The following is a 21,222-nucleotide window of genomic DNA, read 5'->3' on the forward strand; positions in this document are numbered from 1 at the left end:
CAGTGAATATTTAAAATGTCATGAAACCTAACCCTAAGCACAGCCTGAAGACTAACAAGTTCAGCCAATATTCAATAAGTAAAAAGACTACTTTGCTACACAAGTTCAGATTGTAACAAGCAGCTTCATTTTTTTTGAAGCAGACAGATTGTCTAAAATAAAGTTCCATGCTAAGTCTAATTAATTCAGAACAGGCATGCCTGCAGTATGGTCTGCATTCCAATTCAAATCACTTAAGGAGTTGGGTACCATCATAAGAAAATCAAATTTTCTTTCATGAAATTATCTTTGCTTTACAAAATGTCCATGATTGGTTTGGTTCTTTTCCCCCTAACAAAACTATTTTTGAAGGTTGTAACTTACCTAACGTTGAAGCTGGCACAACTATCAAATGGGGACCTTTATTGCCCTCTTGGTAAAGATAAGCCAGAAATGCAATAGCTTGAATTGTTTTTCCTAAGCCCTAAGAGAAAATAAAACCATTTAAACAAAATTTACAATCCGCGTGACATAAAATTGTTTTGAACTCATACAACAATTACAGTGTAGTGATGGCCCAGTAAAGATGAAAAACCTGATTAGAAAATTGTTCTGACTAAACAATTTTATAGAAGACAACTCCTTCTTAAGCTCAACCTCAGTCAAATTTCATTATCATTTCAGCTCAATATTTGAACCAAGATTCATCTTTTCAATTAATGAAGTCTTTCATCTTATTTCAAGTTCATCCCTCAAATTACCTCCAAAAACTTACCTTCCTGAGCCAATGGTGCAGAAAAATGATTATTAGGAAACTAAATGCTAATTTCCATTTGAGCCAGTTGTACAACTGGCTATTCCAGCTACTTCTGAAGTGGAATTTATTATTAATTAATATTAATTAATCAGATTAAAGATAAGCCTATATTTTCACCAACACTCATTTTTCCTGTTTTCTGCATCATGAATTAAAAAATTTTGTGTATTTACCACAAAACCCCCATATTTTTACTAATATAAAACGTAGAGAAGTTGAGAAACACTGCCTAAATAACAGCAAAGCAAAGCAGTGCTTTCATTCATGGTTCATCAGAAGAGAAACAACAGCCAGGATTAAAAACAACAGACCACAAATTCAGAAGCTGCATCACTACGTTCTTCCTTTGTACAACTATGGGTGGGGTCAGCATTTAACAAAACCTCAATTCAACGTTGATGAGGAGTGCCATGACAAGAGATGGTGGAAATGCTGCTTCTGGAGAAGCAGAGTTTCTACCCACTTGGTTTTCCTGTATTGTTATCTGCCTGTTTTGAAACTGGTGAAGAAATGAAGAAGAAGGGGGGGTCACTACACTAAATGCTGTAGAATTAATTATATTTTTGGGCAAGGAGCTGTTAAACTCAATGGTTTGAAAATGAACTGTTGTGGTAGAAACTGGTTCCATTGCAACAGAAGATACTATGTGATTTAGAAGTGTCCATCAATCTTAGGCTACCTTTGATTTCCAAATGGAAAGGAGTTCAGCAGCTTCTAAGATCTTGGAGAACTGTTTGCAATTTAGGATTACTTATAATCTCCTGGAGGTTTCTAGGAGGGATTTAACAAAGTTTTTTTTTGCAAAATTTTAGCAATTCTTAGATAAGCAGTTTCACACTTACCATTTCATCAGCCAAGATGCCATTCAATCTGTGCTTATACAGCAGTGCCAACCAGTTCAAACCAATCTTCTGATATGGCTTCAGTTCCAAACTGTTAAAAACAAGCAAGCTTATTACCACCTTGTACTTGTTTCTCCTTGAAACACAACTTTACACTTATGGTAATCACAGACTGGCAGACTTAATACTGCCTTTATTTTAATGCACCCCTGACCTCTCTGTGTAGTGAAAAACACAAACTTATTTAATCAGTCACCTGTACACAAACTGAGCTACTTATCTCCATTTTCACAGACCTTAAATGATCCAAGAAATACTTCTCTTCTACAATCAGTGATACACAACCAGATAAAAGCAGTTACAGAACTACTTGTTTCTAAAATACACAATTAATTAAGTGACATTTTGCAGCTGCATCCCTCATTTTGCTCTGTTGTACAATTACTGTTTGTGTCAGCACCAAAGAAAAACCCAAACACTCAACAGCAAGTCACCCAGTTCAGCACTTTTTCCAAAGAAGAAGCATCACTGATATCCTTCCTCCTAAGACTTCCTGCTTCCTCCCAGGCTTTATTTTCACACAGCTGAGAAGCTTATGCTTCTAGAACAGCATCCAACTGGAATTCAAACTGCTACTTTAGCCTTTCCCACTACACCCCTACATTTTTTACCCCTTAGAATAATACCCTCCACCATATCCATATCCATTTGGAGAGCCTTACTGATTTAACCTCTCTGAAAGAAATCCTTCCCCACAACACATCCCAGCTGCCACTCTGACTGGATACAGAGTTCCAGATTGGTACACCTGCACTTCCTGACCCATGTCTTACATTCAGCTGATAAACCTGCCCAGTTTGCTCAGATTTGTTCAAACTAAGCATTTTTGAAATCAAATCTGATTTGAAATCTGTCCCCAATTATAGACACAGGTTTGCTTGGGTTTTTATTTGAAATAAGTTGACAACTCATGATTCCATTGCTTAAGGTTAGATGTTGCATTCACCAGAAACTGGAGGAAATAAAACACTGTTACAATTTTTAATGCTCTTTTCCTGCCCTCCAGCTTTCCTGATACACTTAAAAAACATGTTAGATTCTCTCACTGAAGGCTACTAAGTATCAAATATCTGCAACTCTACATTTAGAGACCACAGTTCTGAAAATCCCAGTCTTCAAGAACACCTTATTGTCCAACACCCTTCTAAAGGATAAAAGTGAGAGATACCTGCGATTCAGAATGGAGGGTTGCTCTATGTTCCATCCACATCCTCCATCTCTAGTAATCCTGGTTACCTGTTTTGTCAGCTTATTGGAAATGTCTTCACATTTATTCATGAGCTTCAGAACCACATCCCTCTCCTTCAGCAGTATCTTGCAGTTCCACACTATATCCTCTGACATACCAGCAGTCTTTGTCATTTTTGTGAACTGCAAAATAATAATAATTAAAAATCTATGAACACTGGTAATAGCAATTACAGTGAAAATCCACAGCTGCTGCAGGCAATAATTCAAGTAGTAGACAGCAACAGCATCCCCATCTTCTCTCAAAATTCCAAATACTCCTTACATTTGGCCTGCTGCAAACTGTAGGAATCCATACTGAAGGTCATCATTGCAGCTCCTCATATTATGAAACTTGAAATCTTAAGTGATAAAAATTCTCTGAAGAGTTACTAACATAAAATACAAATGCTTTAAACTCAAAATCCTCAACAGGAGGCAACACAGTGCAAAGGCCAGCTTTGAAGGCCAGGCACCCTAACAGAACAAAACCCCAAAAGGAAGAAAAAAAAAAGAACTGAATCTCATTAAGATGTCCTTTCAAACAAACCCTATTAGACACTAAAGGCAGAAGATGGAAGCATAATGTAGGCATCAGGGCAAGCAAATGAACCTATAATGAAGGTTGTTGCATTTGGTTATGGGTCTGTCTGGGGCTCAGCATTACTTGGTTCCAGTTCTAACTCTACCACAAAGGTAGACAAAGGGACTTGGGCAGCGTGCAGGTATTTTGTGGTCATCAAGCAGTGCCAGTACAAAGCAGCCTTACTTCCACCACTTGCTTCCTCAAGTCCGCACTATAAATACACTGTATTTCCTTCCTCTACATTTCATATCTTCATCACAGCATGAATATTTTACGTGTCGGAGACAAGCAGCCTCAAGTTGTATCAAAGCAGGCCCCTCAGGCCCATCGAGTCCTCCTAAATTCCATGTAGAGCCACCTGCAGAAAGTGTAAAACCTACCACTAAAAATATTTCTGCAGTAACTGGGGTCATACTTGTAATTATGGTATTTTCTCAAGTAGTTATGCATATTTCACTGTAAAGAACAGGCTTTTTTTTGTTTAATAATGTATTTAAAGAATTGAAGAATACAAGTTGCTTTGGATTCACCATTCTTGTATTAAAACAGAAGTAGCTTTCACACAGATTTTTCTGAATTTTAGACCAGGCATCTGTTAAAATTTAGCGCAAGACTTCATATGTACTTATCCTCCAAGAATTCCTTCCATAAAAAAGGAGTCATATGAGCCAGCTATTATGTGTTAAGTAACTCACCAATATTGTCACATTGCAGAGTAAAAGCAAGTTTTGTTAAGGTGAAGACTATGACCAGATTACAAACAGAATTTAAAAAACAGCTTTCATTATAAACATATTTAAAAAATAACCAGAGTGAGGCAATTACAGTCCAGGGGCATGTTTTTGTTTGTGCTTTTTTTAATTTTAAACAAACTCCAGAAAGTATACCAACACTCCTAGGTTAGACCAGGCTAAGATACACATTTCAATAACTGTAAAGAAATTTTCTAAATAGACACCTCTATTTAGGAAAAAAAAAAAAAAAAAAAAGAACACAGTTTTTAATAGGTGCCTACAAAATTTCGACATTTGTTTTGATGACTAAAGCTTTGGCTGGCATGAATAGAAATCCTGTAATCCATAGATAAAGGTGTGGAGAATTGAGCCATCTGTTATTAACAGAAATTGTATTGTTTCATGTCAGCACATTAACATCCACGTCCAAGTTGCAACAAGTAATACTTTAGCCACTGGTTTGCATGTGAAACACAGGGTGTTACCCTGCTCAAAATACTGATCCACAGGTGGCCTTTGCTTTCTAGAGGTTCTGACACCCTCCCAAGTTCAGCTTTTCTCAAATGAGGCCCAAAAATGTAAGGCCATCATGGAAACTGAAGCCATGAGCTTTCCCAGCACACCTGGAATTGCCACACCAGCACACTCTAACTGAGCTTACTCCACCTGCAAGATGATGAAGGCTTTCCCTTTAATGCCTAAGGGTGAAAGTCAGCCTCAATCAACAAACACCACTTCCACTGTAAGCAGTTTTCCATTGCTAATCTGATGCATTTGCTGCTTCCCTTCAGCTGGCTTTGGTGCAGTGTGGTTCTGGAGTTGGGTTTTTGGGGCAGTTTGTACATGTGCAGCCAAACAAAATGAGATAACAAAGATGGAGCTACTCTCCCTTGAGTCTGTACCTCCTAGCTCATATACTGCTGCAGTGCACAGAATAGGATGGACAAGTACAGCAACCTCTGACAGCTCAGCTCTCCCATTCCCCTCAAAGTGATGCACTGTGTCAGCATTTCAATGTAACACTTTCCACTACATTTCCAGAATATGCACACTAACTTGTGTGTACTCTCTAAGAATTTCTGTAGACCACAAAGTCTTTAACTGCTAAGTAAAACAACTTATTTTGCGATAGAATAATTCTGTGAATGACAAAAATGAGAGGATATAGCAAGCCTTACACTGATACATATGTTTTTACACTAAAAGGAAATCCAAACAGGTAACAGTTATACACCTTCAAAAAAGAGAAAGAGAACAGCATTAAACCCTTTCCAGTTCCTCTCCCACATTTACCAGAAGAAGCAGAAAACTGCAAGACCACCAACCCAGACCCCAAAACCTCAGCTGAGCTCCTCTGGGAGCCAGTCTAGGCTCTGCTTTTTTTTCTTGGCATGTAGTGAAGGTAGGCAATCCCACAGTTGGGAAATGAGAATATATTAAAATATATTAAGGACCAAGAAGTTGTATAAAGGAGTTCTGATGAGGAGGAAAGGCAACTGGAGCCCAGAAGTGCTTCCATCAAGGAAAGAAACCATGCTGTCTGCTGGCCCACAATGTGTGCCAGTGGAGTATCATCAGGATCCCAAAGCAAACAGGAGAGAGAGGTGAGAAGCCAACACAGGAGACGGAGGGGAGACCTCACTGCAGTTACAACTTCCTCACAAGGGGAACCAGTAATGGAATCACAGATCTTTTCTCTGTGGTGACAGGGACAGGACCTGAGGAAATGGCCTGAATCTGTGTCAGGGAAAGTTGATGTTGGATATTAGGAAAAGATTCCAGGTTTCCTCCTGGAAAATGTGCTTGACCTACAGTGTAGGCATTTCTAAACTGCCAAATGAATTATTCTTTGTAAGCAAGGACAATTTCAGCTCTGTCCCATTATTTTGAGAACCATGTCTCCCAAGTTTTTTATATGTGTTTTAAGCATTACTAGATCAAGTTAAACACTTGAAATATCTACTCCAAAGACTAAGTATTTCCAAGTGCTCTTACTAATCTTATGAGCTTATGAAATTAATTCAAATCCTCTTGAAACACAATAGCTTAGTCCAACTTAAAAAAAAAAAACACATCTAGAATAAGAAAAGACATTCTCATTTATGTTTTCCTGGAATAAAACATTCAATTTACAAATAGGTAGGCTTTATTTTTAATCTCAGACTGAGAGTCTTATTATCCTCCTCAATTCTAGTAATGAACAAGTGGTAACAACTTGTAGTACTTCACATTGTGTTATACAAGATACCATTACAATAAAAAGAGACTTAAAACCAAGCCAATTTCTTTAATGCTCTAACTGAATCAGCTCTCCCCATTATTCTAACCACCCTTATTAATTGGTAGGGAAAACACTGGGTTACTGAGCTACTGGATCTTTATAAACAATTAAATCCACACTGATACAAAACATCTGCTGAAATCTGCTGCAAACCACTTCTACTCTGGGCAAGTATTCACAATACTACATAAACATGTGGCTGCTGACAGCAGCAATCTTCATGAAAGACAAAGTCTGAATGCAAACAGGCCCATGCAGTGTTTTTTTACTGTAAAATATTTAACACAGAAAAGGAGAAGAGCCCTGTAGCAAATACTTGTGCAAAGAATTAAGCTCAGACAAAATCCAACAAGTTTAGAAAGTAATAGCTGTATGACAGATGTTCTGTGAGAAGCCAAAGGCTTGGGGCAAAACGGATTTATTTTGCAGCATACCAGTAACTCATTTTTTTCACATAGCGTCCTTTTGTCTCCCCCATTCCCTTACAACACAATACACAAAGATCACTTCGTTTTCCTTAAAATTCTGTTTAGTATCTCTTATTCTTTCATGGTAATATATTTCACACACTGAATAATAAATATTATTGTTTTACACATATTGAAAAAGTTCTTGCATACATCAGCGGGGGGGGCTCAGAATGCACACTGATGAAAAACATCAATTACTCTGTAAAAAGGCCTGTGCACAGTTACTGCTTTAAAATCCAAAGTACCAATAAATTAAATCAAGACAATCTGCTGTAACAGATTGTAAGAATTCAAATTTCTTACCAGGACATTGCTCTTAGCAGGTCTGAGGTCTAGCAGTTAACTGAAACTGTATGAAATGTGAACTCTACAAACAAGCCATGGTAAACATCTGAAAGTAACAACAGAGCGACAGCAGATAATGTACTTACCTGCAGATACTGTTTTCCCTTCCGTGGTGGATTGTAGCTTAACCTTCTGACGCTTTACCTTTCATAATTAAAACACAGCAGCTCATTCCACTGAAAATGGCTGCATTGCTCAGCTAGCAAAACCATGCTAGACACTAAGCTGCAGTAGAATAAAGGCACAAAAGAAAAAAAAAAAAAAAAAAAGAGAACGACCATTTCTTGCCTGAAATTGAAAATATCCATGCTGGCTTCTTCAATCATGGAGCTACCCTGGAAGCTGCTGCTGTTGCTGCACAAGTGTCTGCAGTAAAGGTCCTGCCACATTCTTCCCTCCTGCATGGGTTTTCAGCTACAAGAGCTCAGAACAGGCTAGCAAACACCTCCTTCTCAAGTGAAAGCTCTAATTTCTCCTTCTGCAGTGAAATCAACCAACTTTCTGTGCTACAGAGTGAGTGACAGTAATGTCAGCCAATCAGCTTGAGTTTTCCAGAAAAATCACCCCTTAATTCATTCAAAATCAGGTCATATGACACTATTTGAAATGCTATTGGCTTAGGAGGAACATAGCATTTCAGCCTAATGAGGATAAGGCCACCCATCTAAGCCTCCCTAGGCTGAAGCCACCTTGACTCTAGGCAGGCTGGGGATAGGAAAGGAAGAATGCAGACCTACCAGAGCCTCCCAGCTGTTAAAGGGCCGGAGCGCTATTATCTTCTGAGCCTTTTTCTGAGAACACTGGGGAATCAGAGTCAGTTCACTCAGGGAAGCATCCTGCAGGAAGCTGAGGATTTTGGCTTTGTAGCCATCCTCCATCACTTCGTCGCCGCTGCTGTAGTCCTCATCCAGGGAGCTTCCGCCATCTTCGGAAGCGGACTCATCCTCCGTGTGCTCTGCTTCTCTCTCAGCACTCCAAATGCTCCTTTTGCCCTTGTCCTTTTTCTGAAAGCCATTCTGCTCTTTCTCAGAAGCCTTCTGCTTCAGCTTATCTTTACTCTCCTCACTCTGGGTTTTAGTGGAGGCTTCGGTCCAGTCAGGGACTTTCCTTTTGGGAGGAAATTCCACACCTATGCATGCAACACAGAAGGCAACAAGTCAATGCATACTGGTATGGGGCTGATGAAAACACAAGTTGTTCCTCCAAAATAAAACCTACAGATGTGTAAAACACAGTTCTAGCATTTAATACACAAGAACTCAAAGCAGGTGATCCTAAGAGAACAGAAAAGCAAATCTGTATAAAATATACAAATAGCTCTAACTGTGAGTACAAGGTAAGTAAAGCTCATTTGTAGAATGGTCAAACAGCAGAAGGTTTTAAGTAGCTTAAAATAAAGATGATCAACATAATGTAATATTTGTGAGGTGCAGCAGCTCTGATTCAGAGCAAACAGTCCAGAACTCTGACGTATTCTTAAGATGAGATACTGGTAGCACTGCACCTGACTGCAGAGATATTAATTCTGCTGACTTGAGAAAACAAGCTTTCTTTCACCAAGAAAATGACACGTTTTCCATTTTAATGCACTCTAGTACAGTATTTGGGGTGGGACAATGAAAACACGCTAAAAAACCTCAAATAATGAGGCATCTCCAACCAAAGTAACTCAGCTGCCTTAAAATAAGACAGAAGGTATTTATCTGAACACAAGAAAGTAATTTTCAGAAGCGCCTTGTAAGGGTTTTGATTCCTTCACTACAAGACCTGCTGACTCCAACCCTGACATCTGCCTCCTCAGAGGCAGCAACAAGGACAACTTCCTGAGCACTGCTAGCTCTCTCCACTTGTAAAGAATCCAGTTAAGAACACTACCCTGTCCCAAGAACGCTTAAATAGCTGATACAGCAAAACATGTACATATCTGACAGCTGTGTAATACACTGAAAAGTAATCAACTCATTAAATAGGACTTAAGTTATAACTTGCAGATTTACTTGCAATCACTGAGTTTGCTCCCTACCACATTTAAAGTACTGGGATTTACAGATGGGTTGCATAATTCAAGGCCTGTTTCTAGGATGTTCCTTTCCTAGAATACATTTTAAAATTGACAAAATAGCATATATTACTTGTTACCTATGCAGTTATTTGCAATTACAGGTTTGGAAACCAGTAATTTACAAATCGTGTAGTTAAAAAACAAAGCTTTTTTTTAAACAAGTAGGAAGGGAGCATGTTATCAGCTTTGACATGTACCAAAATACATTTTAAAAGATACCCATAGGTAATTACAACTTTTCATACCTATCTGTATTAGCAGGGCAAAGATATTTATCCCTAGTTAGAGAGCATAAATAAAAATACAGAAAAATTGAGCCACCTTCTTTTATCCTCCCTGTAACAATGATTTCAAGTATAAGTCCAAGTTTCTAGGCATGGTGTCAGGACTGTCATTGCTGAACATTGAAAAATATTTGCATCACAACTCTGTTTCACGTTTGGATAAAATGAGTTATGAATCTGTCTTTACCCTCCTCGTCGTCGGCAAATATTTTCAGGGCCTCCAGTGCATCATGAAACACCCAGTTATGTTCCTCAAGTACCTCTCTCAGCTCCTAGTAAAAAATAAGACATTTTGCATTGTGGTGAGATAAGCACAAGCTGAACTTCTGTGCCTAGTAACATCAGGCAAGGAAAACCCTTGTAAACCAGATGATTCAAAATAAAAGGAAATCAAAGTGAGAAAACCCTTCAGCTTCTTTGTACATTCAGTTTAGGCAGAGCTACACTCCACTTTTCAAAAGTGTAAGAACCCACATGAACAAGCTTAGCTTTCAACAATTTCAAGCACAGTACTGAAAGGGCTCAAATAGTTGCTGAGGACCATCAGGTACTGAAGTAATACAAAGTGCTAAATATATTTAGCAGTCTGGGGGAGAAGAAGGAGAGAGGGAGGGATCATTTCCTCTTGCACTTTTACAGTAAGTCATCAAATTTGACTATGCTAGCCCTGTCATAGGGCCAGAAATGTAGGAAGAGAAGGTCCCTGTAGTCCTAACTACATCCCATAGCTCTCACCTCAGGACAAGTTATATTGTAAAAGCAGGAACAGTAAAAACCTTCCTATCCTGGGCTCTTCCTGGAAGTGCTGTTGTAAAAGAACTATTTCATATGGACTATCAACAGCTGCAGTTTTCTTAAGAACTCAAAACCTGATGTGCTATAGGGAGACATCAGCTCACCTCCTTATCCAATCCAGGGAATGTACTTTGCAACTTCTTCACAAGCATCTCTTGCCTCTCCCATTGTCTTTTGGGTTCTGAGTCATCCAGCTATGTTAAAAAAGGTACCTATTAGGTTTAATATTAATTACAACTACAGAAACAGAAGAAAACCTCATCAGCACTGATTATCCTTAAAGAGGTACTCTAAATGACAAAAGCACTTTAGACAAACTTAAGCTTAAGTGATTCCTAGTCAACAGTCAATGATCAAAGACCAAAACTTTCATGAACATAGAAAACGTCTTCAGTCATGAAAAACTGGGACTTTTTACTTGATAAGCATACACAGTGCAAAATCATGTACCAAAACATAAATAATATAGAACTGTCTAGTTTATTTTGTTTAAAATCAAAAGTTCTTAGCAATTCTGGACGATACTTAAGGCAGAAGATGTCAGGGTTGGTGATTAGATTAGCTTACTAAGCATGTGGTGTTTATCCCACCACAGCCTACAAAGATGTCAAATGCTGTGTTTATATTAAGACTTATGGGTAAAAAATTTCACAAATATTATGTGGAGTCAGCATCGTGGAGTCACATCAAAAACTGGTAAAACTTTTCATCAACAATAGCTTCACTAACAGCTACTACCAGCCTGCAAAATGGAAGTTAACAAGTGCCAAAACTTCCACGGGCCACAAACTGCTGTGCTTTGCATTCACCACAAAGAACTACACCAGTTCCTTCCTGGAGCTCTGAATGCAAACTGGTTACAGAGCTACTTGTCTACAGCAGATACCAACACTTACTTGGCTGAAGGAGCACAAACCACATCACCCAGAGGCACTCTGAGTAACAGAGGACATTATTCCTTTCCTCAGTGAGTGTTAGTGTCACTAAGAGAGCAGCTACAGTCCACAGAAGAGCTGCCCAAGTACACTCTGGTCTTAGGAACCACAAGGAAAAGAAAAACTAAGAACAAAAAAACCATGCAAGTTCTCACTGCAGTTCCCTAGAATGAGTTCCAAAAATCCATATTCCACATTTGGTTTTTTCTAAACCTTCCCCCTTTAATTGTAATGAAACTGTTAAGAACAGAAATCAAGTTGATATATAAAACCAGGTCCAGTGGAGCACTGTTTGCTAGGCAGGCTGGTTAATCATTAACTAAAGCCTCCTTTCATATCCAAACCCAGGGGATTGGTGAGGAGGAACAAACCCAGTTCACATATCTCTTTCAGGAAGGAGGAGTTACAAATGAGTTGTAATATTTTTGCTTTAAGAGAAAACCATGTTTTCTTTAATTGGTTCTGTCTGAGGACAACAGTAGCCTAAATTTCAACACAGTCATCCTCCCTCATCCAGCCTCCAGTATTTATGTATAATTCTCTTTTTCTATGTAAGTGGCTTTCAAGGATGTCTCCTGGGATGCCTGGGAGATGGCCTCATGACAGCACTGCAGGACTGTGCAAAGCTGCCAAATACCATCCTGAATGCACCAGGATCATGACATAGCTCCCATTTATTAGCAGAGGTCAAAGCAGTCATTCCTTTAAATGCAACCAATTCATTATTTTTAAAGATTTCCCCAAGTCATAGTTTCAAATATATAAGCAACATCTATAACAAAGAAGAGCAGTAGATACAGCAAAATATGTTAACTTGATGTGCTTGAAGAAATACAAGGAATGACCCGAGGAGAAAAAGTGATCCAGAGCCTGTAATTCCCACTGCTGCTCACAAAAACTGAATAGTGCTCAGAGCCTCCCTCACTGCTACCTGCCATCAACTGCTTGCACAAAAAGCAGTGAAGTGGCTGGTGTGATACAAAGCCACAAGCACTAAAGAACAAAGCAGGTCATTCCATTCAGAATGTCAACAATAAAAGAAATACAAAAATCTCATCCAAATGGCAAGATCTAATTTGACTTAATTTTCTGATAAAACACATCACTGTCACTGACCAAGTCAGGTAATTCCATTTATTTTACAATGCACAAAGAAAAAAGCACAGTACTTACATAACTGACTTTTGACTTTTTTGCAACTCGTTCATTTTTTGTTTTGCAATTTGTGGGAGAATCTCTTTGTTTCCTTTTACCAGAGGCAGCTTCAAAAAAAATTGAGATGAAAAAAAAAGAATTAGTTCATTTCCTTAAGTTCACTCCAAAACAGCAGGATATTTTACTTACTACAACAATGCAATAGCTACTTGTTACCTGCACAATGTTTAGCAGTCTCCATAAGTTTCCTACTACAGAGCACAGATACATTGAAACCTGAAGCAAAGCAGCTGCTTGAAGGTACATGTTTATTTACCTCTAAGTTATCTTCAGCTGTCTGGCAATTAATTAATCAAGTAATTACTTCTCATATACAACAACTGGAATAGCATTTTATTCTTCTTTTTTTAATAGTTACCACATGTTATTACACACAAGTTGCATAAAGGTGTATCTGTGTCTGGTTTTATTCGAGCTGGTATTTCTCCCAGGCTGAAGCCCATCTGTGTGCTGGAATATGTACATCACTGCCAATCTGGAATTACTGGTGACTGATTTCTGGCTCAGGTGCACACCAGAGCAGTTACCAAATGCTTTTCAACATTAAAGCTACACATCTCAAAGAAAACTATGCATATTAAGTCTGTGATAACCTTATCACTTACAAACACTCCACATGAGCCATAACTTTCTGACTGTCTTTGGGCCCTGGTGATTATCAAGAGATTATCATCTCAGCATTGAGGCCTGCCCAGCCAGGTGCACTTCCAGACTGCTGCTGTGCATGGCTCATGAAGACCAGAAGACATTACCAGTATTTCTGCACACCAGCTTGGCTTGAAGCAGCATTACCAGAACAAATTATTGTGAAAAATCCTAGTCCACGATCTGAAATACTACTGGAAGTTAAATCTTCTCTGGAACAGCAAGTGCCTGCAGAGCTTTGGTGTCTGATACCAGCATTTCCCTCCCAGCTTGCCCTGGGAGACCAGTGAAAAAGAACACCCACACACTCAAAAAAAGCACATTTGCTTTCCCATCCAGAAGCCTGTCTGGATGACCAAAATAGTTTTAACTCTACAACATTATGTAGCCAAATCTTCATACAAGAAGACACTTTGTGTGGAAATACTTCCAAATAAATTTTCTACTATAGTCATTCACTCTGACATCAGAGAAGTGACATAAAAATATTGAAAAAAATATTAAAACACCCCAAAAAAAGCAAAGTACTAGCAACTCTTCCTTAAAGTAAGGATCTAGTAAGAGATACCAGAAAACACTGTTAAGATTTTTTTCAACGTCTATGTATTTATATATATTTAGATAAAAATATCATAGAATCATATGTTTGGGTTGGAAGGGACACTAAAGATCACTTAGTTCCACACCTCTGCTCCAGTCAGGGACACCTTCCACCAGATCAGGTTGCTCAGACCCCCATCCAACATGGCCTTGAACACTTCCAAAGATGAGGCATAATTTAAATAACTTAAACAATACTGCCAGGAAAATGCCTGCTACTAGCTCAAGTCTGAGGAATGGGTGGCTGTTTTGATATCCAAACTAGGAGCTGTGAGGCTGCTGCTGGGCCAAGCATTGGAGGCCTTGTGCTATTATTTCTTAAGCTCAATTCAGGATGGATAATTCTGAATGTGAACAGTGACCCTGCAAACCTCTTTGCCCTAAAAAAATAGATGGGCTGGATATAAGAATATTTCAAAGATTTTCCTGGTTTTGGGTCATGGGCTGAGCACTCCATAGCCTTTGAAGAAAGCCCCATTATGAGCAACTTTAGAGGCAACTGAACTGAAACAAAGGATCTGGAAAACCATGGTCTCAGGAATCTATAAACAGATTTATTTAAAAATCAACCTGTGGTCTTTGGAAACCCACCACATTTGCAAATGACAAAAAACCAGCCAACTTTCTGAAGACATCCACTTTACAAAGTACACTTAACTTTTTCTTCCTTTGCTAAGGGAGTATATGGCTGAAGGGATAAAGAAACTCTTACAGATAGGAATCGTCCTCAGAGTGCAGGCACAGCCTTCCAGAGGAATCCTTGCTCTCCCCAGAAATTTTGCAACTAATGAGCAATGAGAAAAGCAGCTCCAAGGTCTCAGACTTTAGAGGAGCATCTGTCATTATTTCCCCTGTTACTTGCTACTATCTCTAACACAAAAAAACCCCCTTTTATTACTGTGACTTCCCTCATCATGATAAAAGAAAACAGTAATTGCTGACTGCTCAAAAAGCAGAGAATTCCAGACAGATTTACATCAGGCTTCAGCTCAGAAGCACATCCCCCACTTCTGAGGTTTTCAAGAAAAGAACACCAGAAACAAATCACAAGCAAAAGGTATCACTACAACTTCACATCTTAGACACATCTTTTCAATGTGTCACATCTAATCTTCATACCTTTATAAAATCTGCACTGTTTCTTGTTTTAGCTCTACACCACTATTGAATTCAAGCTATAAAGACAAGCTTTTTGTCATTTTGACAGGACAGAAAAATTCAAGGATATCGTGGCTACACTTTTTTCACAAAGCCATGCTTAGCAAAACTGTATCTTGCCTTGACCTCTCACACAGCCAACATTTCACAACAAGTAAAGCATATCTGAAATTGACACAGTTCAAGCAGATGTTCAGTAATGTCTCCATATTTAAAAAATGTGTCCAAAATGACGTGATTTATACCATCACTGTCAGGCATGCTTACTGCTAACTAAATATTTTATACAACAGCTGTGATTAGTGAGAATTTTGCTGCCAAGAAGATTTTTCTGCGGCTCATATTTAAAAGATGTGAAACAACATTCTTAAATCAACACAAAAATCGCCAAAAGGCAGAGCCTACATACCAGAAATCAAAGTGATTTAGTTCAAACACTGTGAACTGCAACAAAGTTTAAGGATAGATAGTAGCTTAAATTGGCTTAATATTTATGAAAACCCTTGAAAAATAATCAGTCTTCCAGGAACAGCAGCACTAAGTGTATTTCTCAAAACATGCCAGCCTTGCTTCCCGTTGACAGTATCCAAGAATTTCCATCTACAGAATCTGACCATGCACACAGTGACAAATTCAAAGTGGTTTGGTGGTTGGTCAAAAAAAAACCTATCAAACAACCCAAAACACAAAAGCATCCCTTTCACTCAAAGCAGCCTGGATGTTCTTAAAACTTTTTGGAAATTGTTAGAAATCTTTGCACTTTTATACGAAAATAAGAAAATTTAAATACAGTAAGTACAAAGGGGAAATTAAATAAAAATTCTGTACTCTACAAACAGGAGTACAACAGTTCTCCCTCAGCCTATGCTTTCTCCTATACATATTGCTCCAAACCCATAGGTTCCTGCATGAAAAGATACATGAACTACTCAAAACAACTAAATCATCAAGAGTGATCAGAAATAGCTTTTTCCATCATTTCAATGAAGATCCCTCAGGAAAACCTTGGACAGCTGAACTGTAAACAGATGGTTGATCTGCTTTCTATAATATCAGAATTCCACTCTTCCCTGACCAACTCCAACAAATCAACAATACAAGACAAAACTTAACCCTGGACTTGGGTGATGTGAAGAAACAAACCCGAAGCCCAAGAACTATGACCCTTTAACACATCTAACACTTACAACACATTCCCACAAAATCTGCTAGGGTTTTTGTCTAGCTTTGTTTCTTTGTTTTGGTAACAGTATGAGACTGCATAAATTGAGGTGCAGAACAGACACCCCTAAATAAGCTCTGAGGGTCCAAAAACTTGGTTTGGGTGATGTTTTGCTAGAGAACCAGGGGGATCTGTCTAGTGTTTAAGACTAAGAGTTCCTATTCAGAATTACAAGCAGGTCTTGAAAACAACCAGAAGCAAAAACTGCAACTGACCTTGATATAAACAATATCTACTTATTAGTAACTACATACCCAGTGTATTTTTCTGTACTACCAGACTGCTCACCTAGAACATTTAGAATTACTTCTGCTAACCCTTTACTATTTGCCTCAAGTTCTGGACAAAGGAACCAGCAAGAATAGAATCACTTAAAAACCCACAAGCAAAGCAATCCTGAGCTTCACAGAAAAACATTATCCTTTCTGGTTTTATTTACAGATTTTGCTCCTCATTCTCTTTTCATTTTTGTCTCTGCATATCTTGTAAATTCAGTTTTGTGTTATTACACTAAACAAACAATGCTCTAACTTTCAGCAGAAGCTTTACCACTTTTTAACACTTCCCAACCAATTTCACTGAATTAGCTACTAAAGTTTGGGTTCTAAACTACAGTTTCTAAAGTTTGGGTTTTGTTTTTGTTTTGTGGGTTTTTTTTGTTAAACATACCTTTGTCATTGAGCTTCAAACCAGCAGCTACTGCTTCATCCATTGTGCATGCTGATTCTATCAGCTGCAAAACAAAAAAAAAGGCAACTGCTAAGTGGAGAAATTTAATACAGTTGAACAGAGGAAGACAATGCTGGATCAGCTGTGACTGAAAAACACTTTTACACAAACCCTCCCCACTAATATATATGTATTATAAAATCCGAGAGCAAAACCAAGAGGTATCAAATTAACATTTTGAATACAATGTCACTTATTATCACTTTCTTCCCTACTTCACAAGCATATTCCACATATTTACCTAGAAGCCTTTTTACAAACACTGTTCAATGATACCATTATAAAACAAGATAATAAAACCCTCTGATTTATTAACTCATAAAGTGTCTGAATACTATTGTGATGCACTGGTCCATTTCCTGTAAGTGCATGCATGAAATGTTTATCAATATATCCTTGCTGTCCTAGATTGTTTCTCCATCCACATGTAATCTCAACACAAATCTGTTTTACAAAGTGCATGTTGAGACTTCCAGAAGGCTTTCTGCAGGTGCAGTAACAGCAACAAAAGCAAATGGCTTAAATGTTATGAATATGGAAAAAAAAAAACTCACAAAAAATGAAGATATGAGGAATCCTGGTTCCCAAGTATCAGTCCACATTTGGAAACTGCATCTTACAATTTTGCTACATTGGCACAATTTCCTTTTCAAAAGACTTGTGATTTTTTTCCTTAATAGCATTCATCAGTTGTCCCAAGTTTGTCAGGACAGCCTGCTCCAGATCCTTCATGAAGGAACAACAGATTTGCCTGATACTCCTCTGCCCTCCTTAAAAATGTTCCCATGTAACTGTAGAAAAAAAATCTGCATAGTCTCCATTTTCTACAAAGTTCTGCTGATACAGGAGCTATCTTGCATTCTCCTGAAAACAAACAGCATCAGCCTCACATGCTGCTCAGTAGCTAAGTCCCAAAACAGCAGTGAGACACACCACATAGCATTTCCAGCAAGTTACTAAGCTACAATGAACTTTCATCAGTCTTTGAATCAGACGAATTCTATGCAGCCAAAAACTGCAAAAGATACATTCTGGACATGCACAACAAATTTTAACTCTAATGTTCAGGAGAAAAATTCAGAAACTCCTACTTGAAAACCTTTTGCTCTTCCCAAAATAAAGAAAGTCTAAGCATAAAGCTTGATTCACTTGGAAACAAAATACCCAGCAAGGAACTTCAGGAAAATGTCTGTATTTCTTCAATGCCACTTCAAAAACCAGGAAACTTTACAGACTAATTTAAACACATTTAGCTTTACAAATGATGATAGCCTTGTATGGTACTAAAGATATTTTACTGTAATGAACTATCATATCTCACTTGCAAGGAGTTACCTGTAGATTTGTACTGTACACTGGACAATGGCCAAGAGTTCCCACATCAGCTTAATCAGAATACATTACAGTAAGTTCAAACCTACCCTTTGCCCCACTGGAATACTGAAATCTTTGCATGTTAAATGCCATCAATGTTAACTTGCACAGTGTTTCATCTACTGGAAGATGGCAGCGATTCCACTGCATTTCATCAGCTAGCTCATTCCAACAACAGCAGTTACCAACTGGGATAGCCATAATTAAGCTTAAACATCACAAGAAATACTTGAAAAATTTTCTATACACTGGAGTTCACTGTTGTTGAACTTACCTAAAGGTGTTTATTTGAAGTGTGTGTCTATATATTCACTTTTATAGATATCCAAGTTCCCATGCATGTGGAAATGTTACACAGTTGTACTTCCCCTAAAATGTTACTTTTACCCTTTGGTATTAACAAAACAATAATCAAAAGCTGCACGGTGTTTGCATGGCAAGGCTTGACAGCAGCAGGGGCTACAGAGGTGGCTCCTGTGAGAAGCCACCAGAAGCTTCTCTGGCATCCAAAAGAGCCAGTGGCAGTCAGATCCAAGACAGTCCTGCTGCTGGCCAAGGCCAAGCCTATCAGGGACAGTGGCAGCACCAGTAGATAACAGGTTAAGAAGGAAAGGGGATAGGGAAATAGGAAGGATCAACACACCTGCAGCAGGAGAGAGGAAGGGGAATTCATGAGAGAGAAATGGCCCTGCAGACACTAAGTCCAGTGAAGGAAGGGCTAGAGGTGCTCTGCTGGAGCAGAGATTCCCTTGCAGCCTGTGGTGATGCCCATGGTGAGGCAGCTGTGTCCCTGCAGCCCATGAAGGCCAAGGTGGAGCAGAGATCCACCTGCAGCCCATGGAGAACAGCACAGCAGAGCAGGTGCACGTCCAAAGGAGGCTATGACTACATGGGAAGCCCCCTGAAAGCAGGATCCCAGCAGGACCCATGGAGAGAAGGCCCCTGCTGGAGCCGTTTGCTGGCAGGACTGGGGACCCTATGGAAGGGACCCACAAGGGAGCAGCTTGTTCCTGAAGAACTGCATGCCATGGAAAGGGATCCAATCTCGAACAAGGGAAGGGTGTGATGAGTCCTCCTGCTGAGGAGGGCTGATGAAGTGACTGCAGCCCCCATATCCCATTCCCAGGCCTCGCTAGTATGAGGGGGAAGGAGGCAGAGAAAATCACAAATACAGTTAAACCCCAAAGTAAGGGAGGGGTAGGGGGTGTTTTAAGATTTGCATTCATTTCTCATTACCCTACTCTGATCTGATCAGCAACAAATTAAATCTTTTCCACAAGTTGAGTCTGTTTTGCCCATGACAGTAACTGGTGAGCAATCTCTCCATGTCTTTATCATGATCCACAAGTCTTTCATTCTATTGTCTTCCCTGTCCAGCTGAGAAGCAAAGTGACAGAGCAGCTTTAGTGGGTACCTAGCATTCAGACAACATTAACTCACCACAAGACTGTACCCTGTAATGAAGTCAGAAGCTTAGAAAAACTGCCTCTAAAATCCTATAAAATAATCATCAAAATAAATCAAAGAACTTAGCATTATTACTTTTAATAATTCTTGGTCACTTCTTTGGGGAAAACGTTCCTTCATTGTTTGCAGCTTTGAGTCCCTGGTATCCTTCTCTAGATGCTCCTTCACAGCTGGCTGCTGCTCCCCACCATTTACAAGTGCCTGCTGGGCCATTTCCTCCTCAGGCCGGTCATCATCATCAGATGGTTCAGAGCTACAATGTACAGGGGAAGAAAAAATAATTAAAATTCTTTTTGCTTATGAATGTTCTACTCTACCAGAACATTACTGTAAACTAACCCACCAGGACTGCACAAAATGCACTGAGATGCATTCAGTAACACTGAATCAACTTGCATGCAAAGGGACACCTGTATTCAGGACAAAGTCAGGCATGTATCAAGTACAGTGTCCTCTTTGCACTAAACAATTTCAACTTGGCAAAGGAAAGAAGGGAAGAATGGACTAGCAAAATAACATCACTTACCCTCAAATTATCAAAGATTATTGATAATTTAATAACAACCATCTTAATAAAGTTTAGCTACTTGAACAGTTTCAGCTACCTGAATTACATCAGACTACCCCAAGTTTAAAATAAACAGCCTTGCTAGTGTTTATTTGCCCAACAGACAAACAGATGTAGATTAGGTTCTTTGTAAACACTTCCCAGGTGCAGTATTAACTCTGTCCTAGCTCTTGGCTCACTGAGAAAGAAAATTCAAAGCTCCTCGTGCAGCATCTTAAATGTATAAATGTGGCAAGAGCCTTTCTGAAAAAAAAGATAGTGTTCTGAATTTACTGACTGATTATTAACGCTAATTTGCAGGAAAAGCAACACCTATGTATCTTCCAGAATATTAGCTGCACAGATAAGACTGAACCCAAGCACCAGTCTCCCATCCTCCTTCCTCCCATAGACAATAAAACCTCCTTTTGGGAAGGCAAAATTAATGGAACCATATGGAGTTTGCCATTTAATAGGGACTTCACCATCAGAAAGGCTTGCCTGCACATGCCTCTACATAAATATAGGTAAAAGACTAAAAATAAACCTCGTTTTCCTCACTATATCTTTCTTTAGCAGTTGCAACAGGTAGATTGCATTAGAATTCTGGAAAAAAAATTGATATGTATCACTTACATAGAAGATACACAAAGGGTAACTGTTCATCAAAGAACTATTTCCTCCCTTTTCAAAAGGCACACACAGCTACTAGGACTCTCTGGTTACTCTTAAGAGTAAGGAAGTAACAAGAGAGAATCCAAATTATTCTTCAGTCCATCAAGGCATTGAGTTGTAAGCCTCAAAACATGAATCCTCCTTCCACTTAAAAAAATCACTTCATTAAGTAT

At 38.8% G+C, this 21,222-nt stretch overlaps 1 protein-coding gene across 4 annotated transcripts in view; it reads right to left on the minus strand.

The window, feature by feature from the left end:
* The window catches only part of SMARCAD1 (SWI/SNF-related, matrix-associated actin-dependent regulator of chromatin, subfamily a, containing DEAD/H box 1), a 40,291-nt gene that overhangs the window by 9,405 nt on the left and 9,664 nt on the right, over window positions 1–21,222 (minus strand). For 3 of the 4 annotated variants that reach the window (XM_063156606.1, XM_063156605.1, XM_063156608.1), the window contains 9 exons: window positions 19,903–20,080; window positions 16,927–16,990; window positions 12,591–12,679; window positions 10,587–10,676; window positions 9,875–9,959; window positions 8,079–8,470; window positions 2,867–3,069; window positions 1,639–1,729; window positions 364–463 (listed from right to left, as the gene is read on the minus strand). In XM_063156606.1, coding sequence (XP_063012676.1) covers window positions 364–463; window positions 1,639–1,729; window positions 2,867–3,069; window positions 8,079–8,470; window positions 9,875–9,959; window positions 10,587–10,676; window positions 12,591–12,679; window positions 16,927–16,990; window positions 19,903–20,080 — 1,292 coding nt within the window. The remainder of the gene's footprint in view (window positions 1–363; window positions 464–1,638; window positions 1,730–2,866; window positions 3,070–8,078; window positions 8,471–9,874; window positions 9,960–10,586; window positions 10,677–12,590; window positions 12,680–16,926; window positions 16,991–19,902; window positions 20,081–21,222) is intronic. The other variant, XM_063156607.1, reaches the window with a different exon arrangement.

This window comes from Melospiza melodia, chromosome 5, assembly GCF_035770615.1.
Source record: "Melospiza melodia melodia isolate bMelMel2 chromosome 5, bMelMel2.pri, whole genome shotgun sequence".
Lineage (NCBI taxonomy): Eukaryota > Metazoa > Chordata > Aves > Passeriformes > Passerellidae > Melospiza > Melospiza melodia.